This window comes from Sorex fumeus, unplaced genomic scaffold (genome assembly GCF_029834395.1).
Source record: "Sorex fumeus unplaced genomic scaffold, SorFum_2.1 ptg000008l, whole genome shotgun sequence".
NCBI classification, from domain to species: domain Eukaryota; kingdom Metazoa; phylum Chordata; class Mammalia; order Eulipotyphla; family Soricidae; genus Sorex; species Sorex fumeus.
The window spans coordinates 82,067,755-82,090,866 of NW_026606065.1; the positions used below are offsets into that span (position 1 = coordinate 82,067,755).

The window sequence follows — 23,112 nt, forward strand, 5'->3', positions numbered from 1 at the left end:
TACCCGGTCCCTTCACCTTTAGTACAAGTTTCCTTTCCCTCCACCTTCACTAATATGGGCACAATTCCATTGACCATATCTCAGATGTTTCCACTGGACGTTGTCTTTACTTCACTTCTTTGTACTCTGCATATGAGTGAGACCATCTGAAGTTTGCCTTGTTCTTTCTGACTCATCTTACTTAGCATAACTTACTCCAGTTTCAAACAAGTTGTAGCAAACTGAAAAATCTCATCTTTTCTCAGAAGCATTGTCACTTCAGAGCAGGCAGTGACTTGTAGAAGATGCTGAAAATTGCTTATTACTGTGTAGGCTTAATTTTGTCAAGACAAAAAAGGAATATTTTACATCCTCTAGCTTCCCTTTCATATACGTAAGCATGGGATATGAATACATCAGGGACTTGGCAATTCAATAGACCTCAATTTGAATGCTGATGCTTTCATTTATTTGCTGAGTAATGCTGGAAAAGTATTAGGTGCCCCTGACTGAGTGTCACCCAGAGTCTCCCAGACACTCCCCCTGACATCTGGGGATAAATGATCTATTAAGTCATTTATTTTTCTTATTTTTCAGATATCACATTAGCCGTGCTCAGATGATCTAATGACTTCCTCAGTCTCAGGGGAAACCTAGAGTAAAATTATCACCCTTATCATAACAGTTTGTTGTGGGGACTTGGGCACACATGCTGTAGCAGCAAGTCTGCTAAAGTATAAATGTAAAGAAGGATTTTGATATACATTGTTTCCTTGGAGTAAAATAATAAACAGATTCATTGCCTATTTTCAAAAATCACAAGACTGGCCAGAAAGTGGAGCCATGTATGCCATATCCATCTCAACTACAAAGGCAATATGACCTATGGAGATCTGAATAATTATGAATTAAACTGAGATCCAAAAGTAGATAGAAGTTAAACAAATGTCTTGATTCTGTATTAAAGTTTTAGTTTATGTTGCAAAATCTTTTTTTTAATTTTTATCAGTGAAACACCATGAGGTACAGTTGTAGACTTACAAATTTTTGTGCTTGGATTTCAATTATACAATGGGTCCCAGTATCCCTCCCACCCCCCATCCCCCTCATCCCACTCTGCCTCTGTGGCAGGGCATTCCTTTTTGTTCTCTCTCTCTTATTGGGTGTTGTGGTTTGCAAAAGAGGCAATGGGTGGCAATCATGTTTGGTCTATAGTCTACTTTCAGCATGATTCTCCCATCCTGGGAGGATCCTCCCAACACCCTTTATTTGGTGCTCCCTTCTCTATCTGAGCTGCCTTTTCCCCTAGCATGTGTGGCTGGCTTCAAGCCATGGAGCAAACCTCCTGGTACTAATCTCGGCCACTCTTGGGTGTTAGTCTCCTATTTTGTTACTTTATGTTCCCCAGATGAATGCAATCTTTCTATGTCTATCCCTCTCTTTCTGACTCATTTCGCTTAACATGATACTTTTAGAAAAAGATGAAGTCATGAAATTTACACACAAGTGGTACTATTTGTTGCGAAATCTTAATTGGATAGTCAGACATTGCCCTAGAAGCACATCAAGTGAATGAAAAGGCAACTTACCTGGAAAATTCCAGAACATTGAGAATTTCAAATGTAAAATTTTCTCTCATCTGCAAAGAAATAAGACAGCATAGCCTTACCTAAAGAAAAAAAGCATCTGTCTTACAAAACCCCTCATTCTGCCAATTACAAGCAAGTTTCATCTACCCAAAATAAAATAAAATAAAATATTTGCTAAAATTTATGGGTACACCAGCTAGAAACTCTGAGGCATCCTTGAGGGTGTGTGTGTGGGGGGGGGGGAGGGAACGGGCTGAGTCGCTGCCCTGCTGAAGCCCTAGCAGCCACACCGCCACCTGCAGCCACCACTATGCCAATGACCCAATTCCACTGCTTCATAACTAATCTCTGCAGAGATGTCAAAAAGACAAAAATTTCAGGTACACCAGTTTTCAGACTGAAAACTCTGGGGTCGTCTCTGAGTAAGATCATCAGCATCCCTCAACACCCTTATTTCTGGAATTCCCAGAAACTACACCCACATCCTACAGCTACCAGAATATAAACTTGTCTGCCCAGTTCTACTACGATCCTGGAGTTCCTAGAGCACATGCTAGGCATGGAGTGATGCAACACCTCCAAATTCCACAATATTGACATCCCAGTAGGGGCACAGCAAATTAAATGGGAAAGTAGCATAGAAGTCAAGTAATTCAATAAATAAAAACAATAACACAGATGGCACAACAACAAAAAACAGCTTAGTGCATCCTCAATGCCTTAATGACCCCATTGTGAGATACAACAATTTTCACAAATTTTTGTTTACTAAAGAAATTTTAATAATTCCATTAGTCACTTAATTGTAACAAGCAATGTAAAATAAATTAACTTGTGCCTGCTAAGGGGAAGTTCTTGAGGGGTGGGTGAGAAACTGGGGACAATAGTGGAGGGAAGGTCAGACTGACGGTGGGATTGTTGTTGCAACACTGAATGCATGAAATAATTATATTATGAACAACTCTGTAAACCAACATGTTTAAATGAGGTAACATAAAGTAGAAAAATAAATATAAATAAAATTATTTAAAGTTTATAAGAAGAAGGTTGGAGAGATTATACAGTGGATAAGGTGCTTTACTTGCACATGGTCAACCCAGATTTAATCTTTGGCATCCCATATGGTCCCTCAAACACAGCAGGAGTGATTTCTGAATGCAGAGCCAGGAGTAACCCTGGGCATTCCTGGGTGTGACCCAAAACAGCAGAAGAAAGAAGAAGGAGGAGGAGGAGGAGGACGAGGAGGAGGAGGAGAAGGTGGAGGAAGAGAAAGAAAGAGAAAGAAAGAAAGAAAGAAAGAAAGAAAGAAAGAAAGAAAGAAAGAAAGAAGGGAAGGAGGGAGGGAGGGAGGGAGGGAGGGAGGGAAGGAGGGAAAGAAAGAAAGAAAGAAAGAAAGAAAGAAAGAAAGAAAGAAAGAAAGAAAGAAAGAAAGAAAGAGAGGAAGGAAGGATTAAATGTTCTGATTAAATGATAGTAACCTTCTTTGGTGAGAACATTATTTGAAACCTGGGCAATATGGGCACAAATGTTTCAGATAGCACTGATTAGATACTGAAATGCCTTCCTTTGTAGTCTAAAATCAGCACTATTAGGGATTTTATAAACAAAATATCAGATTGCAGGCATACATCGAATAAATAGACAACTAGAATACAAAACTAGAGAAACGAGTAGGTCTTTGCATAAAACCAGTCAGATAAAACCAAATCCTAGTTTTTAAATTATTTAAGAAAGTAGACATGCTATGCTCATGGCTGCTCTCCACACCCTTTGGTTGAGCCTCAGGAGTGAATCTGCAGAAAATCCAGGTATGCAGGACTTGTGACTCAAAACTCCAGGTTCATTGGAACCAGGGTTGGGTGACCTCCACCCACGTTCCTCCACGTTTCCGGCACTTTAGCAGTCACACCCACAAGCCACTTCTGGCTAGTGCCAGAAAATCTCATCAACGGCCACCATCCAGAGACCCATTGTCGTCCTCTCTTGGAAAAAAACATAAAATGACACTGCCATAACCATGCTGCCTGACCCTGTACCAGGCTTTTTTCATTCAGGGCACCCCAGAGGGGGGTGGGTGAGGCCCCTCCCCGCCCCAAGGGACCCAGTCCCAGCAGCCAAAACTTTCCAGAACTCAACTGCCGCCATGCTCATGGCCATTCTCCATATGCTCAGGCTGAGCCTCACCCATGGGTAAAGCTATACCTGGACATCTCATAACTCACACCACTCACACTCCAACAATATTACACCACATTTGATGGGGTTTAAAGTAGAAGGTAACCAATCTTAGAGAGAAATATATTTTTACATACACACACACACACACACACACACACACACAAGGCTCAACCCTTAACAGCATATTAGTAATCTCTTATTGAAGGGTGTAATGGCCCCTGGGCAAAATACAATAATCTTCACACACTCTCCTCTAAAGAAAGTTTTTTGCAGAACTTTCAGTGGTTTATTCATAACAATCAATCACTTGTATCACTTGTCATCCCATTGATCTACAACTTGCTTGAGCAGGTGCCAGTAACATCTCCATTTGTCCCTGTTGGATGCTAGTGTAGCCCAATAGTATCTGCTCACTCCAGGAACACGAAGAGCCTCAAACTGTTTGTTCAGGGTTTTGATGAAGAAGTCTGACCATCTCGTAGGTGGGCGGCCATGTATCCTTTTGACATCACATGGAATCCAGTCCGTAATAGCTCTAGTCCAGCAGTCATCTCTAAATCAAATTACGTGTCCAGCCCATCTGATATTCAACGCCTTTGCAAACAAGACAGCGTCCCTGAATCTTGATCATCGACGGAGGTTGGAAGTCCAGATTCTTTCTCTCACTTGAGAGAAATGTGATATTCCGAGGTCCCAAGTTCTGGAGTTCTCTTCTTAAACTTTGAAGCCCTTTCTCCCCTCTCTTTGAAGTAGAATTTTGCACGAAGGAGATGGTGGTTCGATCCTATTTGGAATTTTGGGACAATAGTGACACTAGTCAGGCAAAACCATCGATTGAATATGATGTGATCAGTTTCATTGTGGAACTGTCCACCAGGAGACTCCCATGTCCAACGTTTAGATTCGGCCTTCTGGAATTGTGAATTACCATGGATGGTCTTGGTCGACATGATGAACTCAGACAGTCTCTCACCCTGTTCGTTCCATTCTAGGCCATGGGTCCCGATGTGCAGTTCTTCGGCTAACCTTCTCGGTCCTATCTTGGCATTAAAATCACCAACAATGATCTTGTAGAAGATGTGGTCTTCTTTATAGAACTTCTCCAGCTCCATGTAGAATTTGTCAACTTCTTCCTCATCATAGTTGGATGTTGGTGGGTAGACAATGAAGATAGAAACTGCTGGCAGTGAGCCACACCGATTCAAGCATAATTGTCTGATTTGGGATTTTAGGCATTTGAATGAATCAATGCTCATGGCCAAGTTTGTGTTGACAAGAACACCTACACAACTGACGCCTCTATTGTCGCATGTTCCAAGGAACAGTTCTTCTCCAGTGTCAAAAATGGCATGATGTGATCGATTCCTTCTCGTCTCTGTCAGACCAATGATGTTGTACTTGATCTTCTGCGCTCACACCATCAAGTCCTTGATGGATGCTTCCGATGCCAGTGTACGTGCGTCGAAAGTACAGACAGTAATTTTAGTCCTTCTTTGTTTTGGTTGCCTAGTTTGGCCCTGAGATTTTATCAGCTTCTCCTTGCTCATTCTTCTTAATGCTGCCATATTGGGGTCTCTTTCAGGGCCAGGGGAATGAGGCCATGGGTAGCTTTCAAGGCCCTGCCGTGCAGGAGGGATACTCTCAGTAGCTTGCCGGGCTCTCTGAAAAGGATGGAGGCTTTTAGGGCGGCCTCTAATCGCCCTTACAGGTGTTCCTATGGTTCATACCATATTTGAACCCCATTAAATATGGAGTGGTAATAACAAACAATACAAAAAATCATTTTGGTTCTGCTTTGGGGCAGGGGTTGGGGTTTGGGATGAAGACAACCAAAAGATGGTGATAGGAAAATGTAATTGTGGTGGGACTAGTTTTTGAATATTAAATGTAATCAAATATTGTGAACTGCTTTATAAAAATAAAGTAAAATTCACATTAAAAAAAGAAAGTAAACATGCTACAAAATTTGAAAGCAATTAAACATTTTTTCTAAAATCTTCCAAAAGAGCCTCTTGACTTCCTAATCAACCAGTTATGATCAATTTTTTGAACATCTCCCACCTTTCCCAGCATCACCAATATGACACTGCAGAATTTCAAATACTTTAAGAGTCACTCCAGTGGCACAGACTATGGATATAAAGAATAAATAAAACCACTCAACTAAGAACTCAGTGTCAAGAAAACATCCTTGCCCTTGCATTACAACTAAAGTGGAAACTAATCAGAGCATTGGGTTAAGGCGTTGCTCAAATGGCTAGAGTACATGCTTTGCATGCCAAAGACCTGGCTTGGTCACCAGCACTGCATGGACCCCTCCTAAGCACTAAGCGTGAGGTAATCCCAGCAGTGCTTGGTGTAGCTCGAAAACAAAAGTTAAAAGTCAAGACAAGAGAGACAGTTCAGAGGTTAATGTGCTTGCCTTTCATGTGGCTGACCCCAGTATGATCCCCAGCACTACATATGGTCACCTGAGTATGCCAGGAGTGATCCCTGAGCATAGAGCCAGGAGTAAGCCCTGAATGCCACCTGATGTGGTCTATCTCCCCCCAAAATGAAGAAACAAAAGAACAAAAAAATCAGTGTTTTCCATAATATAAGAGTCTTGTGAGTGGGCATAAAGTGAGAACAATAAAGTACTATGTTATATAATAAAATATATTTTAGGCATACTTATATGTAAGTGAATAAACATAACAAAACTTTAAAAATTGTATTTTCATTATAGAAATAAAGTTTATATCTTAAAAGTTTGATGATTCTTACTCTAGCTACACCACACCATTGATCTTTGTCCAGCACTAATTTCAACTATCTTACATATATTAATTCATTATATCCTCAAAAGAACTCATTATTAAAGCCAGAGAGATAGCACAGAGGGTAAGGCACTTTCCTTGTATACAACCAACACAGGTTCAATCCCCAGCACCACATATGATCCCAAAAGCCTACCAAATTGTGATCCTTGAGCAGAGAGTCAGGAACAAATGCTAAGGACCACTGAGTGTGCCTCCCCCCTCCAAGAATCAAAAACAATCAAGTGAGCAAAAAACAAGAAGTGAACAAAACAATCAAGTGAACAAAAAAACAAGAAACCCAAAAAAGATCACTATCAAGCATGCATGATGAAAAAACTTGAGCAAACACAGAAAGGTTTGAGAACATACTACAGAAGGTAGGAGATCAGGTGAAACCCTAGACTCAGATTCTGGAGATCTTGTTCTTAATCACCAACACCTGTCTCCTTCTGGAAGTCACGGGCATGTAAACCCAGCTGGAAAGTACATAGGATACTACTCACAACTTCTATGGTGACAGAATACGGTGTTCTCGAAACGAAGACAAAGCCAAGCTTACTGGCTCCTTTCACTAAAGCAGCTTCATCTGTCAATAAAATATCCATGTTAATGGATTTAGAGAAAATGCATGAATCAATAATTTCATACTGAGTTCCAATCTCTGGCTACGATTCCTCCATCCCTCTCAGAGAGCCTGGCAAGCTACCGAGAGTAACTTGCCCACACGGTAAAGCCTGGCAAGCTCTTCATGGCTTATTCTATATGTCAAACACAGTCACAATGGAGACGTTACTGGGCCCGCTAGAGCAAATCAATGAGCAACGGGAAGACAGTGCTACAGCGCTTCTCCCCAAAGCCTTTGGAGGTGTGTGCCTTTCTGGAGAGGCTTGTGTTTCCTGATAAAATATAGTCATTAAAAAAAACGAACTTGACCTTTTCATCTGAATCCAGTTATGTGTGTCCCTAGGCACCAGATAATGTTCAAGAAAGAAAATTTGGCTAAAGAAGGGCTTTTTCAGTGAAGCTTAGATAAATTCATCAGTTTCTATGTGAAATTCCTTCATAGTAATCATTATGACATTGAATATTCTCCAAGCCATTTGGCAGCATCTTTGTAAAATGTGCAGGGCCTTAAGCTCACTCCTGCCTTATCACTGATTGTATTGTAACCCAACATGCTGCCGAAACTGGCTCCTGAAACCTCCCACCAGCATTTTACAGCAATGTTTAGAACAGGGAGAAGGATCCTTGGAGCTGAAGGAGCTGCATTGTCCCATGAATGCCTTTAGTTAAAACTCAAGGAAAGGCGAGATGTAGGAATAGTCCAGGGATTAGTGCTGGCATCACTCCTGCAAGCTCTTTCCTGCTAGGTGCTCATCCTGCATCCAACACCTACCTGGGGAAGAAGCATGATAGGTTATATTGTCTCCATCTTTCTCAGGAATTACTGTGTGGCATACACTTAACAAGGTGAGGAATTCCTTTATATATTCACTTGTAGGCTATAAAACAAAAGGCACAGAATAAATTAGTTTTTTTCAGAACTAGTGGCATGACTTATGAGTAACCTCTAATTCATACCAACTGAAACGTCACTTCAGTTATATGCAGTTGTCAATTGTCAGCTAACTGCCACCTTATTATTCTAAATGTCCTGTGGCATGATGACTAAGACAAGAATGGGACAAGAGACTGACTGGGGAGACCACTAAGAGTAAAACAACCTGGGATCCCTTGGAGCTTCTATTCTCACTGGATAAATAGAGTTTCTCAAATTGGGTTGTGACATAGAATGGAGGGTAAGCATTGTAGGAGGGTGGTTAAGAAAAAAAATCAAGGAAATGATTTTTATGTAAGATCTATCAGGTAAGGCTGATAGTTGACAAGTGATGATGTCACTTATGAGATGAAAAGAAGACAAAAACCCCAAGGCAAGAACAAGAGTCCAGTGTGCTAAAAGCATCAGGGCAAATCTGATTTTAGCAACGTGAAGTAGGGGAACAATGCTACAGGAAGCAGTTGAAGTGAAGACCACAGTAAAGAGTTTGGGCCTTATCTTAAGCTTTAATTTTCCTTGGAAATTCTTTTTATGCAAAGGAAGCATATGTACAGATTTATGTTTTAAATGATTCTTTTTAGTTTTACAATAAATATTTCAAATAAAAGACCGGGGAGAGTGGCTCCATTGTACAGTTCATTTCTTGTATGCATAAAACCCTGAGTCCATCCCTGGGTGTCACAGGGTATGCGCTGGGCAAACTGCAACCAAATGTGTAATCCACAATGACAACAACAAAGAAAAAGCAGGTGGTGAAAAAGATTTCAAATCAAATTGATCAATATCTATCTTAAAATAGATAAAGATATTGGTAATATGTAATAGGACAAAATAGTTTTAAAGCAGGTAGAGACTATCTTACACTGAGTACTACACAGTAAAGCATCTTACATAATGTCTGAATCTATTCAGAATTCAAAACTCAGTTTTCAGTTTATTTGGGCATAAAATCCCTTGATTACAACCTTAACATTAACAAAAACTCCATACCTTCTTTTCTAGGCTTATTTTAGGGGAAAGATATATAGATATAGATATAGATATAGATATAAACAGATAGATAATGTCCAAAACATATTTATGTTTTAAAGTTATATTGCATTATCTTATTGACTTAAAATGTACATTGCACATATACATACATGGTTACTCTCAAAGTTTTCCAACAATGTTGGGTCATTAAACTCAGAGAATTCTTTAGTGTCAGTAGGTGAATAACTAAAAAAGACCAGAAAATTCATGTTAACAGTAAGTTTTTGAAGACACTAGTCAGAAATCAAAAGGCCAAACATAACACATGCCTCTTATGCTTCCAATAAGTCAAATTTGAAAAAGTTGAAAATTGCAAGTTTTATTAAATTATGTGCTTCAAGTTTGCAATACAGCGTTAGGAAACACATAAAAATGTATGTTGAAAACTATGGATTCAAGGAGTTTGATATGGAGTAAGAAAAAAAAAGTAAATTAAAGTCTAGGTTCTGTGTTCTCTGAATTCCATATGGCCAAGAACTGCCCAAAGGAGTTTCTTGGGAAATATCACTGGTAGATTACGATTCATTCCTGCTCCAATACTAATTTTAAAAAATGTACATGCAGGGAAATAGGAAGAAAAAAGAAAAGAAGGTCACTTAGTTACCTTAGGTCTTGTAAGTCAATATCATCTAGGTATGGCCGATTTCTAAGGGGAAATGGGGGAGGAAATATAATAATTATAAGAATACAAATAGAAAACTCCTTTGGAATTCTAATTCTGAGGTTAATATGAAAAGTACATATGTAAACCATATTTTTGTACAATAATGTTTCATACTGGTTATGTTAGTTTCTACTTTATTCATATATAACTATAAGCTTTCAGGTTTTTTTGCACAAATAAAGTCCAATTAATTTTATTAAGAAAAAGATGGGGGCTCAGTCAGGGTGAGGGGAATGAGGCCCATTATTATTACTGGTTTTAGCATATCAAATACGTAATGGGTAGCTTGCCAGGCTCTGCCGTGAGGGCAGGATACTCTCAGTAGCTTGCCAGACTCTCCGAGAGGAACAGAGGCTTTTAGGGCAACCTCTAATCGCCCTTGCAGGTGCTCCGTCTACCAAATGCAAGCATGTTGTAACGAACTGCAGCACCTGTTGGTTCACTCTTTGTAGGTTGGCACCATTGCCACCCCCCGCCATGATGAGGTGGTAAACCATATACGGCAGCTTAAAGAAAAATGAGCAAGGAGAGGCTGATAAAATCTCAGGGCCAAACTAGGCTGCGAAAACAAAGAAGGACTAAAATGACTCTCTGTACTTTCAACCCACATACACTGGCTTCAGAAGTGAGGACTTGATGGTGCAAGCATAGAAGATCAAGCACAACATCATTGGTCTGACAGAGATGAGAAGGCATCAATCACATCACACCACTTTCGACTCTGAAGAAGAATTATTCCTTGGAACATGCAACAGTAGAGGCATCAGTGGTGTTGGTGTCCTCGTAAACACGAACTTGGCCATGAGCATTCGAATTCATTCGAATACCTAACAACCTAACTCGGATGTTGATGCTTGAATAGATGTGACTCATTGCCGGCAGTTTCTATCTTTGTTGTCTACGCACCAACATCCAACTATGATGAAGAAGAAACTGAGAAGTTCTACATGGAGCTGGAGAAGTTCTATAAAGAAGACCACACCTTCTACAAGATCATTGTTGGTGTTTTTAATGCCAAGATAGGACTAAGAAGTTCACCCAAAGAACTGCACATCGGGACCCATGGAACGAACAGGGTGAGAGACTGTCTGAGTTCATCATGTCAACCAAGACCATCTATGATAACTAACAGTTCCAGAAGACTGAATCTTAACGTTGGACATGGGAGTCTCCTGGTGGACAGTTCCACAATGAAATTGATCACATCATATACAATCGATGGTTTTGCCTGACCAATGTTGCTGTTATCCCAAAATTTCAAACAGGATCGGACCACCATCTCCTTCGTGTAAAACTCTACTTCACAGAGTGGGGAGAAAGGGCTGCAAAGTTTAAGAAGAGAACTCCCAGAACGACCAGCAACTGGGAGCTCATTGGCACTATTGCAGCAACATGGGAAGATGCCGTTATTGACAACATCGACAAGGAATACGATTGACTGGTTCAGTGCCTCCATGACTGTTCGAGGAATTCTGAGTGGGAAAGTCACAAACAGAGGCCTATCTTCAGAAACTCTCGAGCTCATTCGCCAACATGGTTTGGCACAAGCTTTAGGCAATCACAAGCTAACATCCAATCTCGCAAAGCTGTGCAGAGAAGCAATAAAGGAAGGCTTCAAAGAGAAATGAACAGCAGTGCTGGCTGACACAGCAAAAGCTGGTAAAAGTATTTGCAATACTCACCTGTCCTTCACCAAACTATAAAACCAAGATGACTGCCGTCTGATCTCCTGATGGATCTGTCACATCTTCCAGAAGGGTAATGGAATATTATCCACGACTTCTACTCGGATCTCTTCGATAGCCACATTCACCAAATTCCGCAGGATGGGTATGTCATTCTCAAGTTCTCCCTTCCAAAATCCAACTCTCCAGTTCGTCGGTAAAGAAGCATACAGCACCGGGTCCAGACAAGGTCAGACCCAAACACCTGAAGAATCTGCCACCATTACTCATCAATACACTGGCACAGCTCTTCACATGCAACCTGTCTGAATGCAAGGTTCCATCCCAATGTAAAGTCAGCAGAACCATTCTGTTATACAAGAAGGGAGACATCCATGACATCGGCTACTATAACCCAATCTACCTGTTGTCCATCGTTTAGAAGTTGTTCACTCGAGTCATACTGAATAGAATAGGCAGAATACTAGACGAAGGACAACCATGCGAGCAAGCTGCGTTCTAAAAAGGTTTCAGCACAATCGACCAAATCCACACAATGACCAAGCTCATTGAGGTTTCACAAGAGTTCAAAATGCCACTCTGTCTAATGTTCATTGATTCAGTTGAGACTAAAGCAGTCATCAAAGCCCTAGCTGAAAAGGGCGTTGAAACTCAGTACATCAGGATCCTCCGCGAGCTGTATTATGTGTATTATGGATTCACCACCAGGATCTCACCATTCTACAAAGAAGTGATCATAGATATAAAGAGAGGGGTTTGGCAGGGTGACGCCATTTTACCAAAACTCTTCAGTGCCACCCTCGAGAACGTCATGCAACAACTGGAATGGGAAGAAATGGGAGTGAAGATAGATGTCAGCAATTACACCACCTCTGCTTTGCTGATGACATCATTCTAATAACACCAAACACCAGCCAAGCAGCACGAATTCTGGCCGGCATCGACCATGAGTGTGGAAAAGTTGAACTGCAGCTGAATCTCATGAAGACAATGTTCATGAGAAACAGACTAGTCCCTGACATTCCATTTACTTTCAACAGAATGAACATCTCCGAATGCAGCAGCTATGTGTACCTGGGTCAAGACCTCAACATGAGGAATGACTTGGCGCCAGAACTGTGCAGGAGAAAGAGAGCCACATCAAAAGCCTTCAAGAGCATCGAAGAAGTTGTTAAGAGGACGAAGAACCTCTGGCTCTTGGCATATTTCTTCTACTCCACCATTCTTCCTGTATTAACATATGCTCAAAGACCTGGTTCCCATGAAAACAGGATGAGAATGCTATTTGGGTCACCCAAAGAGGAATCGAAAGAGCTATGCTTGGAGTATCACGCTTCATTCAAGTGAGAGAAGGAATCTGGAGTTCCGACTTCCATCAACTATCGAAGGTCAGGGATGCTGCCTCATTTGCCAAGGTGTCAAAAATCAGATAGGCCAGACACATAATGCGATTTTGAGATGACCGCTGGACGACAGCTATTACTGACTGGATTCCTCAGGATGTCAAAAGAACACCTGGATTCCCACCTACAAGATGGTCAGACTTCTTCGTTAAGATCTTGAACAAATGGTTTGAGGCTCTTTGTGTTCCTGGAGCGGGCAGATGTCATTGGGCTACACTAGCATGCGACAGAAATGAATGGAGATGTTACTGCGCCTGCTCGAGCAAATCGATGAACAACGGCATGACAAGTGATTAACATAGTGATTACCATAGTAATCACTATAAACATAATGATTACAAGAAAAAGATGAGAAAGTTCAAAAACATTACAATAAAAGCAACTTACCCATAAATTATACCTGCAATGGTACACTTCTTAAACATCATAATATTGCAAGTGAGTGTTCCTGTTTTATCAGAAAATAAGTATTTTACCTAAACATAGAAAAAATGAAATAATTATTATGAGTATTTCCTTGCACGCAGCCAACATGGCCGAACCGAGTTCGATTCCTCCGCCCCTCTCGGAGAGCCCGGCAAGCTACCGAGAGTATTCGATATGCCAGACACAGTAACAACAAAGTCTCCAATGGAGACGTTACTGGGCCCGCTCGAGCAAATCGACGATCAACGGGAGGGCCTTTACTTTTTACTTTTACAATGCCTGATTGTTTTCTTTTTCTATGGAATGGTCACTCCCAGAAGTGCTCAGGGCACCATGTCCTGCTGTATCTAAGCCAGGAGTAAGCCCTGAGCATAGCTGGGTGTGGCCCCAAAACAAAATAAAGCAAAAACTTATCATTTTAAATGTCAGATCACTGTAACGAGTCTACCAACCACCTCCAGAACCCTGTCATCACACCAAACTTAATATTCATATTAATTCAACAACTTCCATTTCCCTCACCCCCAAATAGTCTACTTTCTATCTCTGTAATCAGGTATCTCTCATATTACATATTTGTTTTTTTGTCTCTGGTACATTATTTTACATTACACAATATCTCCAAGTTTCATTCATGTATTAAAATATATTTCATGTTTTTAAATAAAAAATACTATTGTATGCATATACTCATTCTATTAATCCATTCATCCATTGAAGGACTTTTGACTTGTTTCCACCTTTTGGTTATTGTGAACAATGGCTGCTAAGACCCATGATGTACTTTTAATTCTTTTATGTACTTTCTTTTGTGTACATTTAAAAATGATACAAGTGTGTTAACTCTATATACAACGTTTTGAACAATCCCCATACTGTTTTCCACAAGGGAAGCACCAGTCTGCATTTTCACAGTTCTCCACATCCTCATGAGACACTTGTTTACTGTATGTTTATTTCAATAATATCCATTGTAGTCTTTTAAAACAATAATTCGTTTTGGCATTGATTTTCCTTTCCCTGAGTATGAGTGATAATAACATTTTTTCATGTGTCTATTAGTTATTAGTTCTCTCCTTTGAAGAAATGTCTATTCAAGCCTTTTACCCATTTTACACATTTTATTTCTTCTCTTTCCTTTCATGGTTGTGGTTGTTGGAATTGTGACAGGACCCTACACACAGGCTTGCCCCAGGCTAGCAACTGCTCTCCATAGTTAATTTGCTACACACTCTGGTCGCAGTGCTTGCTGGGGTTCAGAGTGGTGTTAACACACTTGCACTAAGACAACTGCACTCCTGGGCCATGGTGCTCAGATCTTTTCGCTCTAGGCCTGCTAGGAACTGCACACTTTCCCTGAGGTCCTCCTCACACATGCCAGCCAGTTTGCCAAAGTCCATGTGTTCTGCTGCAGCAACCCAAGGTGCCAAGTAGCAGAGCCTCCGAGGAGAGCGATCTGCACTGGGTGACCCCAGAGACTGAAATTTAGCACCTCATGGGGCTGGAGTGATAGTACAGCAGGTAGGACGTGTTTTCCTTCCATGCAGCCAACCAGGATTCAATCTCCAGCATCCCATATGATCCCCCAAGCACTGACAGGAGTAATTCCTGAGTGCAGAGCCAGTAGTAACCCCTGTGCATTGCCAGGTGTGACAAAGAGTAAAAAAAAAAAAAAAAAAAAAAACTTGAAGAACTTTAGAACCTCACACTTGCAAAGCCCAGAGCCATAATAGTGCCCTCATTTTCTATTTTTAGGTTAGTGTTGAGTTGTAGGAATCCTTCCTATATTCTGGATTTAATCTCCTCGTTGTGGGGCTGGAACAATAGATGAAACCTGAGTGAGTCTTGCACGCAGCTCACCTGGGTTTGATCTCTTGCATCCCATATGGTCTCATATGGTCACCTGACACTTGCCAACAGTGATTTCTGAGTATAGAACCATGAGTAAGCTCTGATCAGTGCAAAGTGTGGCCCCAAAACCAAATTAATTAATTAAACTCTTCATTTTTCTGGTTTAAAATTTAAGGAGTTCTGTTCTGAATTTTATATGGTATCGTCACAAACAGTAAATATTCAAAGCTTGAGTAAGAAAGTCAATTCTATTCAACAATTTTATTAAAGGGTGTCAATTTACTAGGCAAGGTGAGTGAAGTAATCTTTTTCCAACTTTCCATAGAAAATGTACATTCTAGATACATTTTCCTCCACCCTTGAGAGTCGCCCTCACCTCAACCTTCAACGTGAATGAGGGTTTTCATCTCTGGAGATGCCCATGCGCCCATGTTCTCCCTTAACACATGTGTGTGTGTCTGTCTGTCTGTCTGTCTGTCTCTCTCTCTCTCTCTCCCCCTCCAATATTTCTCTAAACAAATCTTTACTTCACACACACACACACACACAAAACAAAACACTGTAAAGTTTTGATAAAAAGTCTGATGTTATGAGCAGAGATGATCTGATTTCCATCCCTCATCTTTAATTGCAAAATAGAAAGGTCTGAAAGTGGTTCTCTTTTACCCAGAAGCTGAAAAGGGACTGAGGCGGGGCAGCCAACTGCTTGTTCTGAAGTCAAGCAGAGAGAGAGAGAAGAGCTGTTATACCCGTCCCCAGTAAAGCCAGGTTCTTTGAATGCTTGTGGGGGAGGGTGTCAGGTGAGGCAGAAATAACAGCAAAAAAAAAAAACTTTTGAAATAAATCTTGCTCTTGATGGAGCAATAGTATAGAGAGTAGGTCATTTGCCTTGCACATGGTTGACCAGGGTTCAATCCTTGGCATCCCCATATGGTTCCCTGAGCTCTGCCAGGACTGATCCCTGAGCACAGAGCTAGCAATAGCTCTGAGTATCACCAGGTATGGTCCAAAAGAAAATAAAACCTAAATAAATATCTGATGAGAAAATACTATTCAAATGATACTAGACAATGTGATGAGAAATCATAGAAATATATATTCTTCAACTCCTGGTTAGAATCATTAACATTAATTAAAACTGTTCTTCTCTAGGTGCTGAATACCTTGTATATATACATTTTCTTATTTAATTTTCATAAAAACCTTTTAAGGTTGATGATATGATATTCATGTTACAGATGAGAAAAATCAAGGCTTGGAAAGTTTACTATTATCTAGTAAAAAAATTAAAGTCAATAAGGGGGAAATAACAGTCTTTCTTATTTTATGTATTGTTTCAGCTTTATTGAGTATCATTGACAAATAATTATTGATGAGCTATGAAAGTTTTTAAGTCTGTAACTGTACTTCACGGTGATTCATTTAAAAATTTTTAAAAAATTTAATACTGATATGCTAAATAACAATGATAGTTGGAAATTATCGCTTTGGACAAAGACTGAGTGCTGAAAAGAGGTAAAGGGACAAACCTTTCAGTACCTGTATTGCAGACCATAATGCCCAAAAGGAAAGAGAGCAAGAATGAGAGAGAGTAAAAGTGTCTGCCATGGAGGCAGGCTCTTGGGGCCTAGCAGGAGGTTAAACTGGTGGAAAATGTACACTGGTGTGCAAATGTACACCCAAAGGGCGGGTGTTGGAACATTAGTCGTCGATTTGCTCGAGCGGGCGCCAGTAACGTCTCCATTTGTCCCTGTCGCGTGCTAGTATAGCCCAATGGCATCTGTTCGCTCCGGAACATGAAGGGCCTCAAACCGATCGTTCATGATCTTGGCAAAGAAGTCTGACCATCTGGTAGGTGGGCGGCCACGCGGTCTTTTGACATCCCGTGGAATCCAGTCGGTAACAGCTCTAGTCCAGCGGTCGTCTTTAAATCTCATTACGTGACCAGCCCATCTGATTTTCGACACCTTGGCAAATGAGACAGCATCCCTGATTCTTGATCGTCGACGGATGTCAGAACTCCGGATTCTTTCTCTCATTTGAGTGAAACGTGATATTCCAAGCATAGCTCTTTCTATTCTTCTTTGGGAGACCTGAATAGCGTTCTCATCTTGTTTGCGTAGGGCCCAGGTCTCTGAGGCATATGTTAATGCAGGAAGAACAGTTGAATCAAAGAGATGTGCCCGGAGCCGGAGGTTCTTCGTCCTCTTAGCTATTTCTTCGACGTTCTTGAAGGCGTTCCAAGCCACTCTCTTCCTCCTGCGCAGCTTGGGTGCCAGGTCATTTGTCATGTTGACTTCTCGACCTAGGTACACATAGCTGTTGCATTCGGAGATGGTTGTTCCATTGAGAGCGAATGGGGCGTCAGGAACGAGGCTGTTTCTCACAAACATTGTCTTCGTAAGATTCAGCTGTAGTCCTACCTTTCCACACTCACGGTCAAAGTCGGCCAGCATTTGTGCCGCTTGGCTGATGTTTGGTGTTATTAAAACAATGTCATCAGCAAAGCGGAGGTGGTGTAGTTGCCGACCATCTATCTTCACTCCCATTCCTTCCCATTCCAGTCGTCGCATGATGTTCTCGAGGGTGGCACTGAAGAGTTTCGGTGAAATGGTATCACCCTGCCGCACCCCTCTCTTGACATCAACGATCACTTCTTTGTAGAATGGTGAGAGCCTGGTAGTGAATCCGCAATACAGCTCACGGAGGATCCTGATGTATTGGGCTTGAATGCCCTGAGTGCCCTCTTCAGTGCCACCCTCGAGAACATCATGCTGAACGCTATAAATGAAGAATATCTAATGGAGACCCACAAAACTTCAGATACTTAGAAAGCTGGATAGATAGGACTTTCCAGTATGACCTTAAAATAGACCATGAGAGGATAGAAAAATGGCCCAGCTTCAGGACTGATCTTGGAGAGACATCTGCAGCTGAGTTATTCCAGATAGACTTGACCGCCATGAGTCTCTGCCTTGCCAAAGGCCCAGTGCTCCACTGCACACATGTGCTGCCAAAGGAATGGCCCAGCTCCACAACTGATCTCAAAGACACCAGCAGCTAATCGTCCCAGCTCCAAAGCCCCTGAAGTGTGCAGCCACATATGCACGCAGCACCTCCAAACTTCATGGAGCTGACAACCCAGTAGAAGCACAGAAAATAGATGGGAAAACTGAATAGAAGCCCACTAAGCTCAGTGAGTGAAAACAATAACACAGAAGGCTCAACTCACATCTGACAGCTCAGTATATCTACACATCATAACTTTAACAAGACCATTATGAGATATATGTTGTAAAAAGGCAATATAAAGTTAATTATTTGTTCCTGCTAAGGGAGCAGGCTTGGAGGGTGAATGGGAAACTGGGGATGATAGTGGAGGGAAGGGTACATTGGTGGTGGGACTGATTTGGAATATTGAATAACTGAAACAACAGTATTATGAACAACTTTGTAAATCACAGTGTTTAAATTTTTTAGAAAGTAATGCATTTTTTTTAAATTGAAAAAAGAAACTATATTACTGCCCTTTTCAGACTATGGGTAAATGCATGGATTTGGTGGATGTGGAAATTTGTAGCAACCTCTCTTTGCTTCTCTATGGGTCATCTGCCTTAGGGAACCAGGACATGGCCACCACCAGCAGGTTCCAGGTTTCCTGAGAGAAAGCCAAGAACCCTAGAGTTAACACCATCTTTTTATACCTGCCACTAATTTTTTATTCTTTCATAAACACATAATAATCTGTAATGCATCTATTATATTTGAAATTCTTACTGCAATGCCATAACTCTTTAAGCAAATTCATTCTTCTAAAGCTACCCACAGGAGTCATATGAACTGTAGCCCATGCTGGGTATGGCATCTGAGCTTTGTACAAACTCTTCTCAATCCACCTGCATCAAATGTCCAGTCCCTGAAGGGCCACTCACCTGCCCAAGCTCTTCATTAAGGCTGGATGTTCTGGCCATAGCATAGACATCATTTTCTTTATAATACATATCTTCATCCTGCAAGAAATGAACAAAGTATTCAAACTACAGTCAGAACTAGGTTAAAAATTTCTCCAGGAAGACTATATTGCCAAATTACTTTCCATGCATCTCACATGTAGAAGAATTCACAGTGGAGAGTCTAGTATAGTTAGATTTTAACTGGCACAGAAAAAAATTATCAATAAATAGAGAGATTGATATATTTCTTCCATATTTTTTCCTTGAATAGATTAAAGGTCAAAACGATAATACAGTGGGTAAGGTGGCCTTCATGTGGCCGACCTGGGTTCAATCCCCAGACCCAGATCTCAAGCCTGAGGCAGAGCCAGGAGTAACCCAAAATACCACTGAGTGTGTCCTCAGCAAAATAAACAAATAAATGAAATAATAAGTAAATAATAAAAATAATTAAAAGAAGTTAAATATCATACACAAAAAATATCAATGTGCTACCCCTTGGAATTAATATACTTGGCTTTCAAACCCTGATAGTTTTAATGGCACAGGTCATTTCTTTGGGTCAACAATACCCAAGTCAGAGTGACATAGTCCAGAACCAATTATGGGTTCTGACCCCAAAGACACCATTATATTCCTCTGTGGAATTTTTGTAAACATATTAAAAATGATCACACTTCCTAACACAAGAGGTTGGACTAGAAGATTAGAGAGTTATGTTCCATTCTAGCACTATTTCTTTAGCCCATCAATACATTAGCAAATTGAAAGTGTCTTGAAAGTGTCTCAGCTACAACTATAGCATAGAACAGTAGCACAAATCTCTCAGCACTAATGTAAAAAATTATTGAGAACACATTTGAAAGTATTTTTTCTCATTTTGTGACTTTAAATTATGGCAATTCAAAAGGTCAGAGCAATAGTATAGTGAGTTGTGCATTTGCCTTGCACACAGCTGACCTGGGTTCAATTCCTGTACCCCAAGAATCACCAGTAGTAATTCCCAAGTGCAAATCCAGGAGTAACCCTAGAGCCTCACTAAGTATAGCCCCAAAACAAAACAAACCCAAAAAAATTTATGGTGATTCATTGGCATATTAAGAAAATAGTTTTAAAGGGGCATCTAGCGAAAATTTTATTTCAAAGAAAGGCAATACAAAAAAATTGCAACCTCTTGTACCTAATGGAATTCTGTGTATAAGAAAAGATGAAATTTTGCAGTTTGCTGCAACATGAACGCAACTGAAATGAATCATGTTAAGCTAAGTAAGTCAGGGGGAGAAGGATAAAGGCCAGATCATCTTACTCATTTATGGAATACAGAAAGAGAAAACAAGGGAATAGACAGCATTGATCACTGACAAACTCTTGGGCTTGGATTACAAAACTCGGATTAATAAGCAGTGGGAAGAGAGGTGTGGAAAAATGAAGATAAAACTAAGGAGGGCAGAGGGGACAAAGGTGAATGGTCTTGAGGCTTGGTTAGTGCAGGGGTACAGTAAATTTTTATAATACCATAAATGCTAACGGGTGGAGCGATAGCACAGCGGGTAGGGCGTTCGCCTTACACGCGGCCAACATGGCCGACCCGAGTTCGATTCCTCCGCCCCTCTCGGAGAGCCCGGCAAGCTACCGAGAGTATTCGATATGCCAGACACAGTAACAACAAAGTCTCCAATGGAGACGTTACTGGGCCTGCTCGAGCAAATCGACGATCAACGGGAGGGCCTTTACCTTTTTTTATAAATGCTAACACTATTTAAAACATGCCTAAACTATCCAATAAAAAGAAATTTTTAAAAAGGGGCTAGAAAGATAGAACAGAGGGCAGGACACTTGTCTTGCATGCGGCTGACCCTGTTCAATCCCTGGCACCACATACGGTCCCCCAAGCCTCACTAGGAGTGATCCCCGAATAGAGAGCCAGGAGTAAGTCATTAGCATAGCCATATATAGTCCCCCAAAAAGTAAAAAAGTGAAATAAACTAAAAGCCTTAAATTTTTAAAAAGAAAAAAATTAAAAATTATTTTTCTACTGCAATCCTTCATTTAAATTGGAAAAGTCATTAAATTTCAACATTATCAATGGTCACCAGATGGTGACCCAAAATTTTTCCTAAAATAATTATAGAGGGCACTGTTTTTGACATTTCTGGTCATGTCAAGATCAAAATATCTATTAGTGTGCTGAGATTTCTGTCTTAAATTTTATTTTTTTCTGTCTTAAATTTTAATAGATTAACTCTCTCAATATAATTGCTTTTAAACCACTATCTGTAAAATCTTTTTTACCTGCTAGAAAAAATAAAAAGCATACAACAAAATGGTGCCCGCCAAGGGAGAGTGAAAGTTCTAGGCACAGCTGAACCAGTGACCCCAGTGCTACACTCACCTGTCAAAGCAAACTGACCCTGGATCAGAAAGATAGCACAGTGGGTAGGGCGCTTACCTTGTGCCCAGCAAACTCAGGTTCAATCCCTGACATCCCAAATGGTCCCTCGAGGTCTGTCAGGAGTGACTCCTAAGAACAGAGTCAGGAGCAACCCCTGACAGATGTGGCCCAAAAGACAAAACAAAGCAAAAAAAAAAAAGACAGAACTCAAGAGAAAGCTTTTTGTTGTTTACATTTGTCTTATTTTAATACTTACCCAGTTTATAAACTGGGCCTGCATATATTTCACAGCTTCCAAAGTGACCAGTAGACTGATGGGGATGAGATTGTGGTACAAGATAATAAATACCAGTAAGTCAAATGCAAAGCCATGATTCTTGACGTCTGTTGAATAAAATCAGAGGAACCCTATCAGAGCTTCAGGTGACATACTTTTTCATCTTTGTATCAATCTATTTAAATTTCATGAAATTTTTCTATGGAATATATTACAAGTATAATTAAGTGGACATACATAAAAATGGTATTTAGATTAAGTGCCAACCATGTATTAGAGTGTATGGTACGCACAAGCTATAATAGGATAAAGACTGCTTTGCTATGGGAAGTGTAGTTCGGTTATCGGCACTGTATACCTCTCCTCCCACCCTGGCCTGCACCACCTGGAGCTACCACCAAGCACAGAGCTGGAAGTAGCACCCACCACACACACACACCACACACACACACACACACACACACACACACACACACACTCCACTTGGCACTCAAAATCAAATCAACAAAAAAGACACACTTCACTCTCTGCCTCAGGGTGCTTTGGAAGTAGACTTGGTAAGCAAGATAAAACCCGAATCACGCTGTAATATATGCATCAAAGGGCTGAACAGAGTGAAGCCACAGAAAAAGTGAAAGGCTCACGAGAAGGCTGCAGAAAAGGGAGGGAGCAAAGATTAGAAAGAAGTTTGTTCATAAACAAATGGGACTACATTAAACTAAGAACCTTCTGCATCTCAAAAGAAACAGTGACCAAAATAAAGAGAGAGCCCACGGAATGGAAAAGAATATTTACCCAATACCCATCTGATAAGGGATTAATATCCAGGATATACAAGCATTAGTAGAATTGTACAAGAAAAAACCTCCAACCCCATCCAAATATGGGGAGAAGAAATGAACAGAAGTATGAAGTATTTTAAGAAAGAAATACAGATGGGAGCTAGAGGAATAGCACAGCGGGTAGGGCATTTGCCTTGCACGTGGCTGACCCAGGTTCGATTCCCAGAATCCCATATGGTCCCCTGAGCACCGCCAGGAGTAATTCCTGAGTGCAGAACCAGGAGTAACCCCTGTGCATCATCAGGTGTGACCCAAAAAGCAAACAAAAAAGAAAAAAAAAAGAAAAATACAAATGTCAAAAAGGCATATAAAAAAATGCTCTACATCACTAATTATCAGGGAGATGTAAATCAAAACAACAATGAGACATCATCTCATACCACAGAGACTGGCACACATTCAAAAGAACAAAAGCAACCAGTGTTGGCGTGGATGTTGGGAGAAAGGAACACTCCTTCAACATTGGTAGGAATGACAACTGG

General features: G+C 40.7%; 1 protein-coding gene across 1 annotated transcript in view; it reads right to left on the reverse strand.

The window, feature by feature from the left end:
• Positions 1-23,112, reverse strand: part of LOC130018322 (phospholipid-transporting ATPase IB-like) — a 187,596-nt gene that overhangs the window by 84,321 nt on the left and 80,163 nt on the right. Inside the window, exons 11-18 of the mRNA XM_056109025.1 lie at positions 21,768-21,895; positions 19,099-19,176; positions 13,277-13,365; positions 9,742-9,783; positions 9,248-9,323; positions 7,944-8,049; positions 7,044-7,133; positions 1,569-1,611 (exon numbers count right to left, since the gene is read on the reverse strand). Coding sequence (XP_055965000.1) covers positions 1,569-1,611; positions 7,044-7,133; positions 7,944-8,049; positions 9,248-9,323; positions 9,742-9,783; positions 13,277-13,365; positions 19,099-19,176; positions 21,768-21,895 — 652 coding nt within the window. The remainder of the gene's footprint in view (positions 1-1,568; positions 1,612-7,043; positions 7,134-7,943; positions 8,050-9,247; positions 9,324-9,741; positions 9,784-13,276; positions 13,366-19,098; positions 19,177-21,767; positions 21,896-23,112) is intronic.